The sequence below is a fragment of the Phoenix dactylifera genome, chromosome 3 (genome assembly GCF_009389715.1).
Source record: "Phoenix dactylifera cultivar Barhee BC4 chromosome 3, palm_55x_up_171113_PBpolish2nd_filt_p, whole genome shotgun sequence".
In the NCBI taxonomy this organism is placed as follows: Eukaryota; Viridiplantae; Streptophyta; class Magnoliopsida; order Arecales; family Arecaceae; genus Phoenix; species Phoenix dactylifera.
The window spans coordinates 21,720,959-21,744,364 of NC_052394.1; the positions used below are offsets into that span (position 1 = coordinate 21,720,959).

The window sequence follows — 23,406 nt, forward strand, 5'->3', positions numbered from 1 at the left end:
GCAACACGTAAGTCTATTTTGAATCACAGCCGTCAAGATTGCAGACAGGCAAAGCGTCGCGGAGTCCCAGATATTGTACGGATGTTGCAATTGAACAGTAAATGACGTGGCGAGGATCCAGACCGTTACTATAACATTTGGTGAAAGGAGGGCGAAAGGAAAGAAAGAGAGGCGACACAGAACGGAGGAGGAAAGAGATCTGGCGGGCTTAGGAGGAGAAGAGAAGAAAGAAAAGGAGACGAGAGAGTGAGAGAGAGCGAGGGCGAGATGGACGATTACGCGAGGGAGATGATGGACCTCAAGACCCTCGTTACTCGCACTCTGGAAAAGAAAGGTGTGCTCGCCAAGATTAGGGTAATCCCGCCTTCCTCTGATTTCCCCTCTCTCTTTTGCTTGCATCGATTCTAGGGCTCGCAAGAACGAATCAGCTCTCTTTCTTCGGGAAAGAAAGTTAGGGTTTCACCTCTTGAATTTCGTTTTTTTTTCCTTTTTTTTTTAATTTTTCTGTATGATTTGGAGATTAGCAAATATTTCCCAAGAGATATGTCGGAATGGATGGATTTGTGTTTTTTTGAACTGATTCTGCTATAGGGTTTAGTGGGCCTTTTTCATCTCTTGTTTTCTTTTAATTGTGAGCAAATGCTGTAGTGTAGCAGCACAATAGTAATGATTAGGACTAATTTTGGCCTTTAATTATAGTTTTCTAGCCATGAAGAAGCAAATACCATATGCTTTTCTGGAAGTTATTAAAAGTATAAATTAATGCATGCTTGTGATCTAATTCCTAATGGATTTGAGTTATTGTATGGGTTCTTTCTTCTGATTGCACGCTGATTTTTATGGCTGCATGGCATAGCAAAATATCTGAGTATGCCTGTGGAATTGTGTCCGGAAATTTAGTGACCACTCAACAAAGAAAAGTTCGGTTTTTTTTTTTTTAAGAATATGGGAGTATGATTTGATACGTTTGGATGCTGAAATTTGCTTTCTCCATTAGGGTTCCACTAGAGATTTTAATCGTGTATGCTGTTTTCATGTTTCTATTCGATATACACTGTTCTGATCCCGTTGTATGAATTCTCATCTTTTAAAAATTTTAACCATATTCATTATATGGTGGTACTCCTTACAGCATACATTGAGGTTATTTAGATATCCAAAAATTACTTATTGAAATGTTAATTTGGAATTTATATTTTGTGTCTATTATTGTGTTAGGCTGAGCTTAGGGCAAGTGTTTTTGAGGCAATAGAAGAAGAGGATCAGGTTCTTCAAAATGAAGAGGGCGTACCTCCTGCATTGCTCGGTAGCTGCAATGATCCTGCTAAGCAGCTGCATGCCTCTTCTTCAGGTTTCTGCTTATGCTTCCACAAATGTGGTCTATCATTCGTCAGATTTATATTTTTTTGAAGTTCAGCTGTATGGGATCAATTCAGTTAAATGATATGGTATTGTGCCTACTTAAACTTACAAGCACTCGACCTTCATATGTTAACCCAAGTAAACTATCAACACAACATGATTATAAAACTTATAGAGCTTTATTAAAGGATTTAAGCTACAAACCAGATTGATTCTTCCATCTACTATTAAAATTGGCTCTGTATTTTTAGACACAATCTTGTAACTTATATCATCTGATATTGTGGAAGCTGTTCTGTGATTTAATCGAGTCCAGTGTAACCTTGTTTGACTTGGACTTGTTTTGTTAAATTCTCCTCGTTCAGACTTCAGCTTGATTTTAAGTCCATCATATGTTCTTGAGCTAAACTTAGAACTAGACAAGCTAATCTTAGCTCAATAGAAGTAATAACTATTACTTGGATAAAGAGTTGAAATCTTGCTTCTCTTTGCTTGTAAATTCTGTTCCAGCCTCTTTTAGTTTTTAATTCTCATTTCTAGGTATGTTAATTAATATCTTCTACTTGTTGCAGGAAGGCTACTTACAGCATTAATATGTGAATACTTGGAGTGGGCCCAGCTAGGCCACACACTTAAAGTTTACTTGCCTGAGTGTAATTTGGTAATCATGTAATTTATTCTACTTTTTCAGAAATGCTATTTTAGAAAGATTGATTATAAAAATATTAGGATAACAAGTTTACCTTCTTTTGTTTTATTTGCTTTTCAGCCAAAGGACTTTTGGAAAGCTGAACTGAGAGATTTCAGTAGCAAAAATGGTTATGACATGAATAGGGGTGGTGAAAGTGGTCCTTTACTTTTAGATGTTCTCGAAGGATATCTAAAATATGAGGTCTGGTTCTGCTCGTCTAACTTTACCAACTCATTGCTATTTATTTACTGTTTTACTTTTGTTTTTGAATACACTGGGAATTCTATCAAGATGCATAAATATGATGTAGACACAACATTGGTGGATTTTATTTTAATAATGATGTATATTTCAAAGGTTATAAGCTGAAAGGATTTAGCAAACGAGAAAGAGAAAGGTCCTTCAGATTTTGTATTTGGTTTACAAGGAAAATCAGGGGCTCAGGTGCTTTAGTATCCATGGGCTTTTTCAACTAAATCTAGTATTCTAGGATCCTTCGATTTGACTGCTTGGGTTTAAATGATTTATCCATGGAAATAAGCATATCCACTCATCGGTATAGTGTGTTTCATATTAATATCTTTTCCTTCCATATCTGTCCTTGATAAATTTAATATATTAAGAAGCCATTGTCGAGTTGGATGCAGCTACAGAGGGGTTTAATATCTAATTATTTGGTAAAAATATCTGATCAAGTTTTTAAATATGTGCCTTAATTTCAATAGTTCAAGGGTGAATTAATTCCTTGTCAACATTAACCCACACATGCTTTGGTAAGCCATTAGAATATTTTGAAGTGGAGATCATCGTTAAACCAAACTTAAACCAACCTCCTTTTTTTGCATGTCCTTCATTCGAGTTGCCCTATTCACCAATAACTAATCTGCACTTGCTCAATATGGACATTATCCCAAATATTTGGATTAATAAAAAGTTCGGTTGCTTTGATATTTATCCGAAACTTATATTAGGTGCATGATGTATATTCGAAAACCAACTTAAAAGAGTTTGAGATGGTTAATATAACTGTTTTTAAGCTAAAAATACCTTACCTTAGGAAGTGGGCTTTATTCCTCCCAACCACAACTTTTTTTAGGTAGTCATATTTACATGCAGAAATTTTAATCCAAACAATAGTAAGAGCAAGTTGTGGTTTTACAGTTTTCGATTTTCTTAAATTCTTCTTCGTAGATTTTCTTATCTCTTAACAAATAAGCTCCATAGCCCTTTTCTACTTAATGTTCCTCCTTTCTCCAAAATGAGAAGGTCATCTCCTAATAAGGGTGGCAATTTTTGGCCTGGACCTGCCAGCCTGCCTTAAATGAATAGGTTTGGATCAGGGTTTTCTACAAATTGGCTGTGTTTGGGTTACTTGAGATCAACTCAGTTGTAAATGGATTGAGTTTGGATTTGGCCCTTGTATCTGATGGGCCACCATGGGTTGGACCGACCCTTAAACCTGGTCCTACGCTCCTTCAGCAAGGGTACTTTGGCAGGGGGTTATGGGGGACTTGGGTTCATGTGATTAGGAAGGTCGTGTGGTTAATTGTGAAGGAGGATGAAATATACCAAACAGGGAGCTGGATTGGATAGCATCTTTAGGATTTATCATGGTTTCTTTAATACAGTTTATCTATCTCATCTTTTTTGCCCAACGTTAGATCCGCTCTTCTTATCTTCATTTTGTTTTAATTTTGTAAGGTATGGGACTAAAAATTGAACCTACAAGTGGGTTGACAATTTGGGTACATGTGCAAATAAAATAATTGGGTTGGCTATATGTTTGATCTTTTTAATCTGATTATAAATTGGTTGGGTATGGTTTGAAACAAGATTCGCCGTCTCGGTACCGATTCTCGTACCGGTGCCACACTAGTACGGTGCCAGCACGGTACAGTGCAAAAAAATTTTGGCGTACCGAATGTCGATACGTCATCCGTACTGGATACTGATACCGTATGGTACGTTCTGTATCGCCCAGTTTGGGCCGGTACGGCGTACCATGGTTTGAAGGCTTTTTGGTTCAATCCAAATTTTACAAAATCTATCTCCACCCCTATCTCTTGTCATGTAAGTAACTCCTCGGGTGTGGAATGTAAAGGCAAAGGTTGAACGCACCAAGCACATGCTCCAACCGTGCTTACAGTCACCATGCTTATAGTGGACATTTGTGGACCCTAGGATCTGACATGGATCCCCGGTTAGTGAAATGTCGTCCTTTGAGAGAATGGTGACACCATTTCATTTAGATCAGACTCTTCTTTCATTCTTGTTAAGGTCGTCAGGGCATCACATTTTAAGAGACATTTATTAGGTCTAGTTAGGATGCTTGTAGGGTCAGATTTGTATGATATGGTGCTAACTTTATCAGGTGATCAGATAGGTTGCCTTTTTTTTATGATATGCTATTTTGCATCCTTAACACCAATATGGTGCTAGCAAATCTTGAGGGATTTTGTCGACGAAGGAACAAGAAGTGAAACATTAAATGGATCAGTCTCCATTCTTTGATCCATCACCAGGTCTTGTTTAAACAAGAATTATCAAAGATTCTATACCCCCCCCCCCTTTTCTCCACAATTTACATCCATCGTGGTGCGGACACCAGTACCGAACCGTCTGTTACGCGGGGCCGCAGTTGTCGCAGAAGGACGGTCCAACCACTTTCGTTGTGGCTGGATTGATTTATTTTATTTTGTTTTATTTTATGTTGATTGGGCTTGTTTGCATATTTTCATTTTAGGATTGTTTTATTTGTAGGCGTCTCTTTGTTATTTCGTGATCCTATATATATGGGTTCATGCACTTGTTTAGAGTTATGGAATGATTGAATGAAAATAGCCTCTTCTTCTCTGAAACCCTAGTGTAAAGCCACGGCTAGAGCCAGATGAGAAGTCTGGTTCTCCTCCTTTCCTCTCATCTTCTCTTCTTCCTCCTTCTTCCCTCTCCTTCTTGCAGTTGTCCTGCATCAACTTTGGTATCAGAGCATCATTGTAAGGAATGTTTTTTTTTCAATTTTTGAATAATATTGTATTCCAATGAGGCAGACAAGTCCTCCTTATGATGCTAGTATTTGTCACTTTAAGATACTTTTATAACTTGATGTTGTATCTTGTCAAGAGCTTACCGATAAATGCAAAAAGAAAAGATATCTTGTTCATTGCTACTCTAGATGTACCCAGATAAATATTGGAAACTTTGTCGTAAACCAAACTTCTTTTTTCTTGGCTTTGTGGTGACAATTGCTGGCTTTGCGATGATGAAGAAATCTGTTCTGAACATTCAAACCACATTTTCACGCATACACACGACTGATTATGTGATATCTTTGTTAAAAATGAAAATGTTATCTAATGATTGCATGCTTCTAAAAATTGTTATGTCCATTCCAAGTTGCAATCTTTTCATGCATCTGTATACTTTCATAATATGTTTTTTGTGTAAGATAATTGTAAAGAAGTTTACCTGTTGTACAATGATAAATGACTACTTCTGTTTAGCTAAGGTACAAATGTTGGACATGTATTGACACCTATACTAGCATTGGCAATCCATTCTAGATTCTTTTGATTGAAAAAAAAACTTATTTCTATATAAAAGAATAGAATGATACCATCTTTTACAGACCACATGTCAAAGAAATCGATATCCTCATCATGAAACTCCTAGACTGCTGCCTTAAACCCAAGTCGGAACCCTTTCCAATCTTTTATTGTTGTCCTCATATTATCCTGATTATACCAACTTCGTTTTCTTAATGAGTGGTTGATGGGTCTCCCATCTCTGCATTAAAAAAGAGAAAGAAGAAGAAAAAGAAGACATTTATATACTTTAGCAGCTATCAAGGCAACAAAGGCAACCAGTTTGCAGCGGTTGCCCTGTCTTGATTTCTTTTAAGACTGAGAAATACTTGATTTTCTTGTAGGTTTAATGCCGCCTTAATTCAAATCCCATTCCTAAAGTGAAGATGTGGCTTATATATTTGTTTTTCTCATTATAATAATTTCAATAAATAAGGGATCACATCAACTATATTTAATTTGCTGCTCTGAGCTTAATATCATTTTCCTCGTATATGGCTTTTCAATTATCCATACATTAGATACCAGCATGCTTTGCAAGTTGGAAATCTTTTTGTATCTCTTGACATGTCAATATACACTGTTACCCTTACCCCCCCTCCCCACTTTACTCCTAAAAACTACCAACCCATCCTCTTCTTTCCTCCTTTCCTTCTTTGGATCTTGCCAGAGTCATTCAAATTGCTATCTATCTTTGGAGCTAGCTAGACTACTATGCTTTGCAACAAGAAGAATAAATGTCCCAACAAAACCTCATAATAAGCTGTCAGTTGCCATGCAGGCCATTTTCATACAATGTTATTGCACTGTATCCTCTCTTGATAAACAATTTTGAGTATTCTGAGCTCTCTTTAGTGCAGAATAAATACATTTCACCTTCTCTTGTCTGACAGCTGGTTATACGAGGACTGAGGGAAATTTGGGCTCTAAATATAAGATTCAATCCCCTTTTTCCCCATCTTTTGTATATATTTAGATGTTGGTTGTGGTCAGTTTGTGATCTATGAAATTTTGACAGGACATTTTGTTGTTTCTCATGATGGTGCTGTGCTTGTTAATATTTTAAAAAACTGATGGCAAAAGTTACTTTGTTGGTTATAATAGCTGTCATCTCTTACCTTTTGAGACACACTGGGCATGCTGAATGTAGTGTCAGCCTCTTTTCTGGTATATTCAGTATCTATTTCATTGCCTTCATGTGGTTCTTATGATTGACAAGTGGAATTACCAAGTGTATTGCTTAGATAACCGTTGCTTTCCCCCCTCAATTTCTGAATCATGCTAAACAGAACTTGTCTCAAGCAAGAGCGGCAGGAAGGAGAATAATCAATATGGAGACTGACTCTGTGTCAAACACAGAGCCCAGAAACACTCGGAGGCCATCATCATCATCCGTTGCTGGAGGCTTACCTCCATTGGGAAGGTAAATGTGAAAGTCTTGCATGTCTCATGACACTGTTTTTGAACCTCTCTGACTTGTTTCAATATTTTGTCCATGGATATGATAGGCCAGTCCCGGTTTCCCAGTCAGCAGGTAACTAACAAACTGTCATATATCTATGGAACTAGTCTGCTGTTTTTTATGTTACCTTTTATCTCTAACATTATTGCCTTCAGACAGGAGATTAGGCTCCTCAGCTTCTAGCATCCGGAAGGATGAATACAATTGGAGATATGATGCTGATGAGCTTTCAGAAGATGTGATTCGAGCTTCAAATGCTTTAGAAAACATTCAGTTGGACAGAAAAGCACGGAACTTGACAACATCTTGGAGGTATATATTCAGGTTTAGCATCTTTATTTTTCTAATAAAAACAAATCAGATGCATTATTTTCAGTATGGTGTCTTGTAAAATGCCCTCATATGTCTCTTCTTTGTTACTCAGCTACCTTTTCTTTGATTCAGTTGTTTTAGTTGGTGTTAAATGGGCATGGATACAAGAATCAGGTTCAAACTTCAGATGCATACCAATTGTCTAGCTCGGCAAGAGGATGAAATAGAGAGATGTGGATATGCAGGATACAATATGCTAACTGAATAACATATATTTTTAGATATTTTATAATAGAAAATATTAAATGATATTTTTTTGAGGCCTTTCAGTATATACGTATCTCATCCAGATTCTCTGATTAACTTAAGGATATTGAAAAAAAATAACATTTCACAAGTTTATTTTAATACCTGCATCTTTGACAAATCTTTAAAAAAGAACAAATGCTCACTTCGAACATGAAACCAGATGGTCAAACTCAATGTTGGTAGTGTCCAGCTCCTCGCCAATCTATGAAACCTGCTGACACAACTTCATGATTATCCTAGTGTCTGATGGGTCTCCAGCATAGGGTTTTGGAGGGGGATGCTGTTAGCAGTTGAACCCAAAAACTTAAGCTGATAGAATGAGCCCATGTGTATTTAAGGCTACGTAAAGTCCTGTGCCTATCCAATGTGGACTATTGCACTCTCCAACACCCTCTCCCACGTGGAGAACCTGCGGGATGAAACCTGAAAAAGGGCAACACTTTGGAAGGTACAAAATGGACGATTAGCTCTGATACCATGTTAGCAATCCAGCCGAAAAGCTTAAGCTAATCAGAGGTTGGGGCTATGTATATTCGAGGCTGCCTAAAGTCCCCTGCTTATCTGATGTGGGAGCATTTCACTCTCCGGTAGATTCCAGTTTCCAAGCGCACTACTTTTAGTGATGATGGTTCTACTTGTCTCATGTTCATTGGATTCATCTAGATAGTATCCATCAACTAGTCATCATCAAAAATTCAAAATGCATCCTGTTTCCGGCATTAGACACTTTAAGTCAGTAGTTTAAGGACCCATTCCATTTGCTTATTCCGGAAGGAGAAAAAAGGTGAAGTTTGGCCGCTGTCAACTTTGTCGGTCTTCCACCTTCCATTATTTGATATTTTGAGTTCTAAGTTTTCCTCTCCATGGTTCTTATGATATTGTCAGGCAATTTAGATCCTTTCAATCACAGAAAGAAAATTAAATATTGTTATATTTTTATCATCTGGATTCTGACTGCAGGCATGCTGCTGATGATGGTATCATGGAGGATGATGGCAAGGTGGATGATCGTTAGTGTCATTTGTGGATTGTGTTTGTAATTTCCTGTCTTCCTTCTGTTTGTCTGAATGATATCAAAATGTAGAAGCCAGTTTATGGAAGATTGTAGTATGTGCTCTTGGTAATTTATTTTGTGTTTTTTTTTTCTTTTTACTGCATTTAAGCGCAGATGGCAGTCTAAAATATCAATTTAAGCACGTTGTAGCTGACTCCTGATATGCTAGGCATGGATGCCGTTGAGCATGATTTAGTTAAAGGATTTGCTGAGGCTTCTATTTGGTATTATTATGTATGGTGAATTTTTCGCACTTGGAGTGAATATATGGTGTTTTGCTTGGATGTCCTGACTGTAAATATTCTTCAGTCAAATTATGGGGATTTTGGTTTTGTTTAAGATTCATGAGTGATTCCAGTATAATTCATGCTTCCGGTGCTTCATTTTGGAAGCTCGTATGCCGGCCCAGGTTCTACTTGTATATATGTTGCTTTGCTTGGAAGTCCTGGCAGTAAATTTTCTTCAGTCAATTGCAGGTATTTATTTGTTTAAAATTCATGTGTGATGCCGGTACAATCCATGCTTTCATTGTTTCTTTTTGCATGATTGTCAAAAATGATTGATAGGTTTCTCTACCCTAGAGTTTACATGGGGGTGAAATGTGGTATACTGTGGCAGGTTTTGATGTCTTACTGCGAACTTTATTTTGCGAGCATAATGACGTGCCTTCTCGTAGTGCTACTGGATGTGTCCTTTCTGGAATGTTTGTTAAAATGTGAGGATGATTAGGGCCTTTTATGCGCTGCATGAAAGCTTATCCATTGAAACCAGTAGTGATCGGTCATGGTGCAGAAATCTTGCTTGGTCTTCACCATGTTATCAAATTGTTGACGCTTTCCACGGGTCTACCACAACCTTTGTCATGGTTATGGATAGCAAATGTTTTGTTAGATCGGACATCATCTTTTTCTTTCATAATAATTGACATGGTTGTAAGTCTTCACTCTTCGACATTGATCATGAGGGAGGGTGACATTGATCATGAGGGAGGGTGAATGGAATGCTCTGAATTTGCTTCTCTTCTATGGTCGCCAAAAATAAATAAATAAAAAATGATATAAATGCAGATTTAATTTATTATTCTGTGAGTATCGATTTTATCAAATTGTCTCTAGTTAAAAAATTTTAAAATTTAAAAAGCGTAATAACTACATTTCCCACCATCAAAGAAACAGGCTTATAACTTTCTTGGTGCTCTCTCTTCTCCCCACGTTCTACTTTATTTCTAGAGCACGTGCATGGCTATCTATCTACCAGTCAACCCGTTGACCGTTCGTTCCTCACGCAGCTGGGTATACAGCCGGACCCAAGACCGTGACACCGAGTGACCCGTCTGCCCTCCTGCTACGATGAGCCACGTGTCGAGCCATCCAACGGTCCAATTTCGTAGGGTTCCTTAGCTTGGTTCCACGTGTCGGTGCACTTAAGGCTGAAGTTTGTAGGGGGCGGCGTCTCCTCCTCAAGCTCCTACCAAACTTTCTCACCAAATAATTCTCCCTAAAAAGACGCATACCTCTCTCCCACTCCCGGAAATATTTCCATTTCTATGATTTAAATCATTTTAATATCTATTTATGTTGTCATATGGAAATGAAAAATTTCATAGCCATCTGATCTCAGAAACAACTGCTTTTCCTTATTAGAGCACCCGAAAATTTAACTTTACGTCCCAAATTAAAATTTCGAGGGACGCTTGGAGGACTTGAACTCCATTGGAAACACTGCCGTCGGAGACAACAGCTTATTGCACCGACACGGCAGTGATTAGTTTGGCCCTGCTTTCATCACCTCATTTCTGTCGGAGCCACGGCAGCTCGGGATGAAATCGTCCTACTGAACTTCCTCTCATTCTCATCAGTGGAAGCCAAATGTCACTACTTTCTACATAAATTATTTATGGAATCCAGGAGGAGTTTTTTTTTTTTTTTGTTTCTTAAACAAAATCTTGTTCTTTTGTGTACCCGATATAGTTCGATCCAACTAGGTATGCAGAGGCGCAGGATTTCGGATTATTAATTTTTTACTCCTTTATATTACTCATTATTATCATCATCATTTTTCAAACCTAACGGTCTGACAGCCAGCTCTCTCATCTCAGGCTTTTCTTCTGGTCGTCTCGTCCTTCCAGAAAGAATACTTTGTTATCATCCCTTTGTCAGCGTCAAGAGGCTCGGCTCCCGGCGCCAGCCCGCTCCCCTCTATTGGCCGAGGTATTAGAGGCTGAGCACGTGAACGTCACGTGCGTCAGCCTGCTGTTTTGCCCCCCTCTCTCTTTTTCTTTTAGTTTCTGCGTTTGCTCTTGTTCTTCTTCTCAGAAAGATGAAAGAGGAGTTGCCGCCTGGTCTGCAAGCTTCTAGGTGTGTTTCTGTTACACCGAATTCAAGTTACTTTCAGCGTAGGAATAGATCCTTCTATATCTTTGTTTGGTTTTGTTTTGTAGCTCTTCTTCTTGTCAGATTCTGTTAATTTCTGCATCTAAAAATTCCAAGGCTAATTGCAGTGTAAGAATTTGAACTTACACTTGCTACCGAGTACCGAGTGACGTCGTATCTGTGCTGCATTTATTGTGGTAGGAATTATTAAACATGAAGTCAGCATCTCAAGTCATCTAGGATTTTTTAAGATAAGATTATCTATATATCTTCTGCTTAAATAAGTTTGGGCAAATATTCATTCTCCAGAAGGAGAAGGTGACTAAGGAGGGCTTGCTGGTTGGGCTGCATGAGCTTTATATGTTATTTGCATTTGAATTTGCAGGATACTTTAGATATTCATTGCATGTTGCACTTGATGAATTTTTTTTTCTATCTTTTTTGTTACTATTTTAAACTGCAACATTTGTTTCTGATTGTTATGGTTGATCTCATATCATAATGTTCAAGACACACTGAGAAGTAGATCGGCAAAAAAAATTACAGTGTGTTTTTTTAACTGTCGCGATGGAGTCATGAATTATTTCATAGAAATGATAGAAGAATTTCCCATATCGAACACTTGGGAAACGCCTCCCAACATTAAATAGCAGATCCTCCTCCTCATGGAAGAAGGGTACTGTTACTCTCTGGAGTCCTGTCTGAGTCTCTGACTGAAAATAAGAGTTGTTATGTTGCTCTTTTTTTGACTCAGAGTAGGGTGCAACAAATGGCTTGCTCTCTGCTGACCAGTAGCAGCAGTATTTTTTTGCAGGTGTGAATAACATAAATACAAGAATGAGGCAGCACTACAGCGATCCACTTCAAGAACAGTTACTTCTTAGATAGCCTAGGAAATTAAGTTGCATTTCATATTAGATTTGTCTGGAGAAAAACATGCTAGCAATTTCAGATCTGTTGAGGTCTTTTGCTTGAGTTTTATTGCCATATTGTAGTATTACCAAGTTGATGTTGGGGGAAATGCGAGATGAGGAGAAGATTGTTGTGGCTAAACCTGTGGCTTCTAGGCCTTACCCTAATCTCGGGTCCTTCTCAGAGCTCCTTGCTGGTGCCATGAATGCTTCTCCTGCGACTTCATTTGCCGAGGCCACAGCAGCCATCAGGCCAAAGACTCTGAGATTTAAACCCTCACCAAATCTTGCTTCATCTTCGGTGAGACAGGATATCAATTAAATAAAATTGAGTGCTATCTTGCTCCTTTATAGACGTTCCATTTGTTATCATTGCATTACCTGGCTTTTATCAATAATAATACAACTGCAGGATAGCATATCTAAATCGGCAGCTTGGAGCTTACCTGATAAGGCATCAACTACAACTTCGGAAGCAGAGTATAATACTACTATCTTATACAAACCTGTCGCAAAAGTTGTTTCAAGGACTACTGCTGCTCTCTTGGCAAATCTGGTCAGTATGCTCTCTTTTATATGTCGTCTCTGTTGAAGTATAACGCCGATTAGTTGGTTCCATGAATATATTATAGGTCAAATTTATTGATTTCAGACTGGTTCGCAAACAATTCACCTTGAAACTCTTAGTTCATATGCGTTCTGGATGTCTCTTAGTGAAGTTTCTGATTATTTTTCTACTACCAAAATGGCGATGAATTCTTCCACAGTTGATGATCATTTGCACCTATTTTGAGGAAACATGAAATGGAAGCTCCCTCACACTTTAATAGCTATTATGTGCGATGCTGTTATTACAACATAAATGCAGTAATTTTGTTCTGTGTCAGGGAAACTCTGACGCCGGTCATCAACGCACAACTAAAGCTGTTCTGGAGCAAGCAAATCGCCAATTCCAGTACCAGCCTGCTCTCGACTGTCATCAGGATTCACCTTCACACATGGAAATGGACCGCATTCATGAGCCTTCAAATTCTGCGCCTCCGAACACAGAACAAGATACAAGAACTCAACAACCAACGACTAGTGGAGATCGGCGTTCTTACGACGGGTATAACTGGAGAAAGTATGGGCAGAAGCAAGTGAAAGGAAGCGAATACCCAAGAAGTTACTATAAATGTACACATCCAAGTTGTCCTGTAAAGAAGAAGGTTGAGAGATCACTTGATGGGAAGATAGCTGAAATTGTCTACAGAAGCGAACACAATCATCCTAAGCCTCAGCCCCCCAAGCGACTCTCGTCGGGGTCACAAGGCCAAGCCGTTGCTTCTGAAGGGCCTGGGAGGGAGAGTGGCAATCCATTGTGGAACAGCCATCTTGTTGAGGGGAATGTATCTGATGGACGAGTGGAGAATGACAACGAAATAAGTTTTCCAGTTGCTTCCTCTTTTATTGGGCAGGCACAATTTTCTCATGATCCTCTTCTTGCTGCATCATATAATAGCGCTACCAAGAATCCTGATGCTGCTGGTGGACTGAGTGGGGCCTCTGAGGTTGGAAGTGGAACAGCTAGTTTAGACAATGACAAGCTTAATTATAAGAGAAGGTATGTAGTGATTGCTTTACAAGTCTCATATGTATGGTTTTTTGAGTTACCAACTTCTGTAGGCTTGTTCTCAAAGGGAGGAAAGCATTCATGGGCTTGATATGAATTCTTTGAAGCATGCATCGAATAAGTTGGCTCTTCATAAAATGCAAAAATCTTATCCAGAAAGTGTAACCGATAAATTTTAAGCCATCAAAATCATGCGGATAACTTGCACTAGCATGCTCATTACCCATACTTGGTGCTCATGCCTCAGACATGCATGTGTATGCTTGTACTGCTTATGCCATATGGATGTTTTCCCCTTAAAATTGGCACATCCCACCACATTTAGATGCCTCAATCATTGGATATACTGGTGACTTAAAACACTCATCCTAAATTGTGTACTGTGAAGGATAGTGACTACTCTCATTCATTTAGGTGGTCCAAAGTGAGAATTTTTCTAGAAAGGAAAACGAAACAGATCGTTTGACTATTGTTTATGTTTACGTAGTACAGAAGAATAAGCACATGTACAACTTATGAAGTGTGTTTAGGAAATTATTCCATGCCTAAAATGCTCTTTCATTGCAGGAAGAATGAGGATCAAGTCAGTGGAGCAGGTGCAGCAACAGAAGGTGCTGCAGAGCCTCGTTCTAAAACGCAGACTTCCATAGAATCTGATGTCTCAGGGGATGGCTTTCATTGGCGAAAATATGGACAGAAAGTTGTGAAGGGAAATCCATATCCAAGGTAAATTAATACTTGATGTTTCTTTTATTAGGCTAGCGGTCGAGAGATTATCCTGGATAATTTACTATCAGTGATGGGAGGGACAGAAGATAACAGCTATTACAGCACAGTCACACCATTCATATGCATGGACATATATATATATGTATGTATATATGTGTCTGTGCATGTAATGTTGTATGTAATATGCATATGTGTATGAAGTGCTTCATATTTAGTTTTGATGGTTAAATGATGTTTAAGTTGATCTGCATTGCTGTAGTTTGTAATCAGACTCTTTCTAAGCTATGATGCAAGTTGTTTTTCTCATTGGATGCTGTGAATATTCCTGCCTCAGTTATGCTTGATCATCTACTGATTTATTGGACCATCAACTACTGTATCTGCTGATGAAATGGATTTATTCTTGCAGAAGTTACTACAGATGCACCAGTCCCAAATGTAACGTGCGTAAGTATGTGGAGAAGGCATCAGATGAATCGGGATCTTTTGTTACAACATATGAGGGAAAGCATAATCACGAGATGCCAGCTAGAAAGACAAATCTAGGTGTTTCCTACCCTGATGCCGGAGGCCTTAACAACTCCAGGCACAACTAGAACACTCGAAAAAAAGAGAGGAAGGGAAAGCATGGATTGAAATTTATCTGACGATCCACCTGACAGGATGCGATGTCTCTTTTCAAAATCAAGCAATCTTCAACCTGGAAAGAGATTTGATGATCAAAGACGGTTATTTATGTTCTTAAAGGCTCTGCATGGTTGCAACGTAGCAAAAACGGTTAACTTCATCTTTGTTTTAGCTATATCAATCAGTATAGCTGATGTAGACAACTAATTAGAAGTTTGGTGCTACCCGAGCTCATAATACTCTGTCGTCAAGGGTTTGTTTGCCTTTTCTTTCCCATTAAACTGTGTATTTTATTGGTATTAGAAGAGGCTCTGCTTTTTTACAAAGATTGGTATGAAGAGTACCTTCTCATTACAATTGCATTTTATAATTGCCTTTTATTCTGAGAATGACATTTCATTTTATCGCTATCTGTATAAATTCATTCTTACTGGTTTAGGATGTCAATGAAGCTATCTAAGCTGCATATTGAATTACCCATCCTCTCTTTGTTTTCAATATTGTTGGGCAGAGTTATCATCTGAGAGCAGATTCTACTTGAACCAACATAGTCCTTTCATATGTGCAGATCTGTAAATATTATGAGAGGTGAGTCAATGTCTTCAGTCTCAATTTGTTTGTATACCATGGTCGTTGCTTTTAATTTCATGTCATGTTATGAGTAGGCCCTCCATGCAGCTTGATGCATTAACACCGTGTACTTCCGCAAGCTTTTGATCTTAGATTTTTCTTGTAATCGATTTGTTTGATACCAAGCATTTATTTTCTGGAAATGATGCTTATAAACTGGTAATGTTAACCTCACATGCTTCCAGATGACCATTTGTTTTAACAAGTGCCCGTGGGACTTTCATCACTAATTCCTGAAAATAGGTACGTTTTCAATTGATATCAATGCAAGAACTCAAGATTCTTGCTTAAAGGGGAGAAGCAAGTTTAATTACACACTTATGAACCCTTCACTTTTTTTTTTTTTGGAGTGCCAAAAAGCTGAAGCCACGAGTCTCAGAAGACATTTTGCATTGGTAGAATTACTGCTTGTTATTTTCTTTTTGCTGTCTCCGATTTGTTGCAGCCCTTTGTGTAGGGGCCTGGGAGGTTGATCTTATGCAATACTGCACCAAATACACCTGTTAAAGAATAATACATAGGTAACCGATGTTTGGGCTCACAAAATTCTGTCCTGCCCAGGAGTTAAAGAACCACAAATTTAAAGCATCATAAAGGATTTAGGGATCTTTTATTACCTTCAAATGGATTCATGAATGACTGTTTTACTCTTGGATGTGAAGAGTGCGAATGAGGTCTAAATTATTTTTTTTAAATATCTTTTGGGCCTCAATTTTTTGCATGGCTTCTGAAAATTCCTGAGGAGTAAGAATGGGTGGGAAAGAAATACCTGACAACTAACCGATGAAATGAGGTTGGAATGGCTTCTCCTTTGGTAAAGAGTTCTCTGGATGGGAAACTACGTGTTTGAATTGGAAGCATAGAGAGTTTGTAAATAACTAATTATAAGCAGCAGCAGCAGCAGCACAGCCATGACTCAAGGTGGTGATGGAAAAAATAATATATACGCCTTCATGTTTAGGTGGCTTGATGTGCTTGATTTGTGGTGCTACGTAGCTTTTGTGGGCGATCCAATGCAAAGTAACGTTCAAGTGCAGCAGTTGAATGTATTTTATGGTCTGCAGGACCACTGCGTTGTTTACTTAGCAGTAGCTTTCTGAGGCTGAGACGCCCGGTGGCATTCAGTTGGGCTATCTTAGAGCTTATCAGGGTTTAAATACAGAATCATAATTATAGAAAAAAAGACGGAGAGAAATGAAAGAAACATGACTTTTGTATATCATCAAGAACTCTTCAAAATATATCATCAACAACAATAGAGTAGAGGTGTAAATGAGCCGCGCTTGATTGAGCTTGGGTCTGATCAGGCTCAGCTTGAAACTAATTTGGAGTTTGAAATGCTTCTTCGAGCTTGGTTTGTTTAGTACTATTTTAATCTCAATTCAAGCCTAATTTCAAATCAAGTCGAAGGTGTGCCTAAGCAAGCAGCTTGTAAACTCTTAGTCGTGTCAAAAATTAATTCAAACTTGAACTAAGCTAGGTTTGAGCTTGAGCTAACGCTTGATTTCAAGCTTAGCTTCAAGATTGATTAACTTTTTAATAATTCAAATATTAAAACATGCAAATTAAAGTCTTAACTTACAGAGCAAATTTAAAAACTAAAAAAAAGTTTGGTTGGACCGAGTTTAAATGAGCTGGATGTTTTTTTCTTTTTTTTTTTTTGCATATTTTGAAATTATTTTTGAGTCTGAATTGCTGATTCAAGTTGGATTCGCTTTCATGCTTCGAACCAAGGCAGAGATTTTGGTTTTAAGGCACTCACTTTTGAAAAATCTCTTGCGTGCCTGCTAAGGAGCATCGGTTCAGCTTGTCATTGAAATGTGCCCATCAAGTTTATACCAAATAAATAAATATATGCCTATAAAACATTAACTGCTGATGTAACTATTATATCTAACACATAGAACAAGAGGTTGGACAATTCCTTTCATTACCTTGGCTTCAAGTAGCATTAGAATATAAAATTATAAAAATTATATTGTTTCCTTATTTGTCATAAATTATTATATTGACGCTCTTTTCGCCGATCATAAAGCTTTCTGATCTTCTTTTTTTTGGGTCTTACATCTCCCCTTTTCGTTCTCCATCTCACCACTCTAGAAGAAAGAAGGCAATGAGTAGTAAGTGCTAAATAGAGCAGCTTTTTAGGTAGTAGCAGTAAGATTCGGTTAGAATGGTATCAAGTTGAGCAAATAATGCTATTAAGACATATCATATGCATCTAAATCCCAAGATGTGTGCACAAAAACTTCTCTTCCATTCTAACAAGAAAAAGACAGACTACTATTCCTTTGGGGCAAAAGAAGAGAGGAGGAAAGAAACAAGAGTGATGGACAAGCTTTTTATTTTTTTTTAACTACAAAGCTGTGTAATTTTTGTTGGGTAGAAATTTGGCGCTGCTGTAGTGTTTACTTTTCGTAAAATAGTGGTCGTCAAAACCGAAAGCAAGAATAGTTTCACACTTTACTGACACGTGGATTACACGTGTCCGTAAGAAAGCACTATTTTTTTTAGTTGGATGCATACCAAGTGTCTCGCGTTTGACATACGTAAGATTTTCTTTAATTAGTCAAACAAATTTTCTGGACGCACAAGTTAAGCGTAAGACCTACGTTAAATTAATATTTTTGATTTGATTCAAGTCTATAATACAACAGTGAAGTTACTGACAACTATATAATCTTTGATCAAAAATCAAATCTTTTGTGGTCTTCAGCTTCTATTCCCATTCTCTTACTCTTCTTATCATTTCCAATCTCTCTTTTTAGGCCTCGCTTCTTCTCTCACCAGAAGAGAGGAAGCGGAAGGGAGGTGGAGATGGGGTGGTTCCCCTGCTCCGGAAAGGCCACCAAAAAGACCAGAAGGAAGGATCAGATTGCTCCCCCCTCAGGTACTTCGAATCGCTGCCGTTGGTTTAGGGTTTTCTTGTTCTGTCTCCAGTTGGGTTTTCTTTGGTCTTTCATCTGAGTTCCCGATTCGAGCTGAAAGATTGGATTTTTTTGGACGGAGTTATGCAATCTGATGATTTGTCTGTGTTTTCTTGAAAAAGAAAGTTGAATTGTTGAATGCAATTTTGGCTATCGGATCCTGGTTTGGTGTTGAAAAGGGTGTTTCCATCCTATTCTCTCGACATGGTTCTCTTCGAGTATATCTGTATCGGCTTGGAAGAAGGTATTTGATGGGGCTTGGGAGGAAAAAAATGTTGTAATCGTCCAAAAGAATCACCTTTGGATTTTTTGTTGAAAGAAAGATCCTTTTTGAGGGGAGATACGGTATTCTGTTTTTAATCATCATGTTTGATGAGGGCATTGTATTTGATATTCGATAGATGATTTTTGGCGTAGTTTCCTTTTGGGTCTTAACTGATGGGGCACCGTAAGTTTCCAATGATTTGATTGTGGATTAATTTCAATTTTTTTGATGAACATTATACCCAGGTGGCCAAATTATTGTAGCGCAAGTCAACAAATAAGTTTTGTTTCATGTTTGACCACTCACTTGAATGATGGGAATTAGAGCTTAATGTCATGAGAGCTAAACTAATTATACTTAAACGGTTTCTCCATAGTGTTTTTTTTTTCATTAATTATGTGTTTATTTTGGGAGAGTACATAATGTGTTGTTGTCGGGTGAATGTATTGAAAATTTGACATTGGAAGCTTATATTATTTCTATTTATAGAGAGATGTAGTTCTTGAGCTTTTTTATTCGATGCTGTTGCTCCAATCCTTCTTTGGGGCCTTATGCTTTAGAACTTGTGAAACAGCGATGTTCTTTTCTATCATATAGAGTGTAGAGAGCATCGCATACTTCTCTGGCATTTATCGCTGCTTGCGTTTCTTTTTCCTTTTCCATTACATGCTTGTTGTGGAGATGGTTTTGATTGCCAGTTAACAGAGAACTCAAAGCCAAATTCTGCATCCAATATGAAGAAAAAGAGTTCATTAAATGGAAAGAAGAAAATGTCGGACAACGGTTCTGAGCATATTGCTGCCCAGACCTTCGCATTTCGTGAATTGGCTGCCGCAACCAGAAATTTCAGAGCTGATTGCCTTTTGGGGGAGGGAGGGTTTGGTCGAGTTTATAAAGGAAGGTTGGAGAATGTAAACCAGGTCAGTTTTGTGCTATACTTGCTTTATTTATTTTATTATCCTTGCATTGGACTATGATAAACTTTCAGCCTAGTCTTGAATTACAAGGTGATTTAGAACTTAAGAATAATTATAAGATTTCAATTTTGAACTTCTCATTTTTTGTAATTTTGAGATGTTTGCCCATCCTTTCTCATGATGCATTAATTATAATTATAGCCAATGGTGAAACCGACTTTAGCAATATATATAGCATTGTCTTGCATCAAAAATATATGTAGCATTGTCCTTAAGTATTTGTGAATATAGCATTATTGTGCTTTACATGTATAGTAAATGTTTTTCAAAAAAAAAAAATCATAATGAAAAGAGGTCTGATGATATACTTTTTCTTGTTACATGTGTTGGGCTTCTGACACTCATGGATCAATATTATTGTCTTGGACAGATTGTGGCTATAAAGCAGCTTGATCATAATGGATTGCAAGGAAACAGGGAGTTCCTTGTCGAAGTTTGATGTTGAGTCTACTTCACCACCCTAACCTTGTGAACTTGATTGGCTACTGTGCCGATGGTGATCAACGGCTTTTGGTTATGAATACATGTCATTAGGATCATTGGAAGACCATCTTCATGGTATATTACTCTGCAATAACTCATTGTTAAATTATTTTATCTGGCTTTTATAGCTCAAGTTGTTTCTTTGGGCATACTTGCTTGATCGCAATAGAGCATTTCTTCTTGGTTTCCAACAGATCTTACGTCAGACAAAAAGCGGCTAGACTGGAATACAAGGATGAAAATAGCTGCTGGTGCAGCTAAAGGATTAGAATATTTGCATGATAAAGCCAGTCCTCCTGTCATATACCGTGATTTAAAATGCTCCAATATTTTGCTTGGAGAGGGATTTCATCCCAAGTTATCTGACTTTGGGCTGGCAAAGCTTGGCCCTGTTGGTGACAAGACTCATGTTTCAACCAGGGTGATGGGTACATATGGATACTGTGCACCTGAGTATGCAATGACCGGACAACTAACATTGAAATCTGATGTTTATAGCTTTGGGGGTTGTTCTTTTAGAGATTATCACCGGACGGAAAGCTATTGACAACTCTAGAGCTGCCGGGGAGCAAAATCTAGTTGCTTGGGTAAGAGATTCTTGTCTTTTCGCTATCTAAATTTGTCACTGTTGCCAGTAATTAATTAAATCTCCTTTCATTATCCTGCATTTATGTTTTCTATGCTAAGATTTTCCTGTGTGACTCAATGATGGTCTGTAGAATCTTCAGAATCCATTGAACTGTATAACTCAAATTTGATATTGTCTTCTGACTTGACCATCGGGAAGTTGCACCAAAATTTGCATCGAATTTTGCTACTAGCTTTTATTGCAAAGAAAAATGATACTTGCACTCATGTTTGTAAGATCTCTCTCCCCCTTCTCTCGCTCCCTCCCTCGTGATTTTGTAGGCAGACCAGATATCTGTTGTTAGCGCTTGCTTTAGCATTCAATATTAAATACAATTCTCTTATGTCTGTCGATTTTAGCGTTCAATATTATTTCATGATTTTGTTGAGAACAACAGGATCTCAGATTTCAAACATTTTAGCTTTCTTCTATCCATGAAAAGAAAAATCGTGCGAGGTACTCTTTGGTTCTTATATCACTATGGTTTGCTGTAACCACTTTTAGCTATTTTCAGCCTAGTAGGACCCCCCCCCAACAAAAGAACAAAAAAAAATTTTAAAAAAAATAAAATAAAAAACTTATTTGGTTTGAGTTATGGATTGGATATTTGGATTTGAAGCATAGCATCTGGTATAATTGTTGGCGGTCCAAGTGGAATGGAAGCTTGAGCAGCTATATTAAAACATATTTCAAGCAATTTTGTTTTCACAGTTACTGTTCACGTCTCTTTTTATTCTTTTTGATTATTCTTCATGGTTTGTTTCTGTACGGAGAAAATCCTTAGTCTATTCTTTCATTGTTGTTGCGGAAGCTTGTTCCTTGCTTTGGCGCTTTTCTGTGGGATCCATGTGAATGTCCTCATATTTCGTTGCAGGCACGACCTCTGTTCAAAGACAGGAGAAAATTTATGCAAATGGCCTGACCCCCAGCTTCAGGGCCATTACCCGGTGAGGGGCTTGTACCAAGCACTCGCTGTTGCTGCAATGTGTGTTCAGGAGCAACCTACCTTGAGGCCCCTTATTGCTGATGTGGTTACAGCTCTCACTTACCTGGCTTCCCAGCATTACGATCCTGAAACCGAATCCATTCAGAATATTTCTCGTTTGACAGCACCAGGCACTCCTCCTCGAACAAGAAGAGACAATGGGAAGAAACAAGTGGCGTATCTCAAAAAAGCCAGTTCAGATGGTCAAAGTAAACTCGCCAAATACTAGCTAATGGTGATTGCTCAATAGATTTCCAGCTCCACCAACTTAGATGGCATCTCTTGATGCTAAAATCTGCGAGGTGGTTTCATGATCCAGAAGGATAAGGTATCTTCTTGTTGGCTGGCTATTTTGCACCAGGTTTATTCAAATTTTGCTTGATGATAACTGGTGCAGCATGAACCATTCATACTAAAGTTGTTCAGAGGAGCGACGTTCTTTTGTTGCGGCACATGTGAGTTTTGGTCTCTGTATTTAGATGTGTTTGTTAGTGTTTGGTGCTATCAATATAATCTCTTGTATGGTTTCAGATAGAAGTGCTGTTCATCGGAACAACAGACAGAAGTTTTATTATCAAGACATGTCATGAATCTGCTTCTAGAATTTGAAATAGATGTAGAATCTTGGAAATATGATGCCAGCATAAGTAGAATTAATTGCAGTGCCTTTTTCATCTTCTTTTGATCCAGCTTTTGGATTTATAAACCCTGTGATACCTAGCTGTTAGTTGTTTTTGTCGAAGTGTTTACAAACAGTGTTAGAGTTGCTTTTTGCGACCTACAGGCAGCTACTTCTTCCGGTCCGACTCTATGGCCTCCGAAAGCTGGTGGTCATACCTAAATGGTCCCATGCATCTTCTGGCCCTAAATTCGTGTCTGGATTTATATTGTTTTCGTCGAAGTGTTTATGAGTGTTGCTTTTTGAGAACTACAGGCAGCTAGCTAGTGCTCCTGTTCTAATTCATGGGCTAGTCATGGCCTCTGGAGCTGGCGGTCATGCCAAAATGGTCCCATGAATCCCCTGGCCTGAAAAGCCATGGCTGCACTGAAGTGTATTGTGTCGATAATGTTTAAAATTACCTCACTTTCCACTCCAGGAAGAAGAAAATGCTAGTAATAAAGATAAAGAAAAAATTCCATAGATTGCGTGCGAAGTAATAAACTTCTAAAAAAGAATGCAAGAGCTCGAAACAAAGGTGCCACCCTCCGTTTTGTTCCAGAGATCTGGATTCTGATTCCATGTTCAAGAAAATTTTAGGAGTTGGGAAAGTCCACCCTCCGTTTTGTCACCTACTTCGTATGTTATAGGCCTCATCCTACCGGAAAGAGAATAGAAGAAATGATGAGCTTGAGATTATATTTCACATGAACGATAGCAACCCATCAGCCCAATCTGGGTCCCCTCAAATTTTTCTACAGGCAAATTAGATGGCTTGTTCTCGAGACCAACTTTTTTTTATTATCTTTTTCTGTGATAACAGGAGAAAAC

The 23,406-nt window shown here is 38.1% G+C and overlaps 2 protein-coding genes and 1 pseudogene across 6 annotated transcripts; all 3 read left to right on the forward strand.

Moving 5' to 3' along the window:
* The first annotated feature begins 151 nt into the window (after window positions 1–151).
* On the forward strand, window positions 152–9,055 carry LOC103702845 (protein TONNEAU 1a-like). The gene is made up of 8 exons (XM_008785436.2): window positions 152–354; window positions 1,219–1,351; window positions 1,935–2,023; window positions 2,132–2,254; window positions 6,924–7,057; window positions 7,143–7,168; window positions 7,252–7,408; window positions 8,678–9,055. The coding sequence occupies exons 1-8, from the start codon at window positions 268–270 to the stop codon at window positions 8,730–8,732; spliced, it is 804 nt and encodes a 267-aa protein (XP_008783658.1). The 5' UTR covers window positions 152–267; the 3' UTR covers window positions 8,733–9,055.
* A 1,288-nt stretch (window positions 9,056–10,343) lies between these two features.
* On the forward strand, window positions 10,344–15,426 carry LOC103702844 (WRKY transcription factor 44-like). 5 transcript variants are annotated; one of them, XM_008785432.4, is made up of 7 exons: window positions 10,344–10,755; window positions 10,870–11,128; window positions 12,139–12,355; window positions 12,467–12,610; window positions 12,942–13,657; window positions 14,234–14,392; window positions 14,805–15,426. In XM_008785432.4, exons 2-7 carry the CDS (start codon window positions 11,091–11,093, stop codon window positions 14,989–14,991), a joined length of 1,461 nt encoding a protein of 486 aa, XP_008783654.2. In that variant the 5' UTR covers window positions 10,344–10,755; window positions 10,870–11,090; the 3' UTR covers window positions 14,992–15,426. The 5 variants fall into 5 exon arrangements, with proteins under 5 accessions (XP_008783654.2, XP_038980921.1, XP_026658701.2 ...); XM_039124993.1 differs by having other exon boundaries at window positions 10,344–11,128; XM_026802900.2 differs by having other exon boundaries at window positions 10,349–11,128; window positions 11,945–12,355.
* Window positions 15,427–18,311: 2,885 nt separating this feature from the next.
* LOC103702915 lies at window positions 18,312–22,598 on the forward strand (annotated as a pseudogene).
* Window positions 22,599–23,406: the final 808 nt, after the last annotated feature.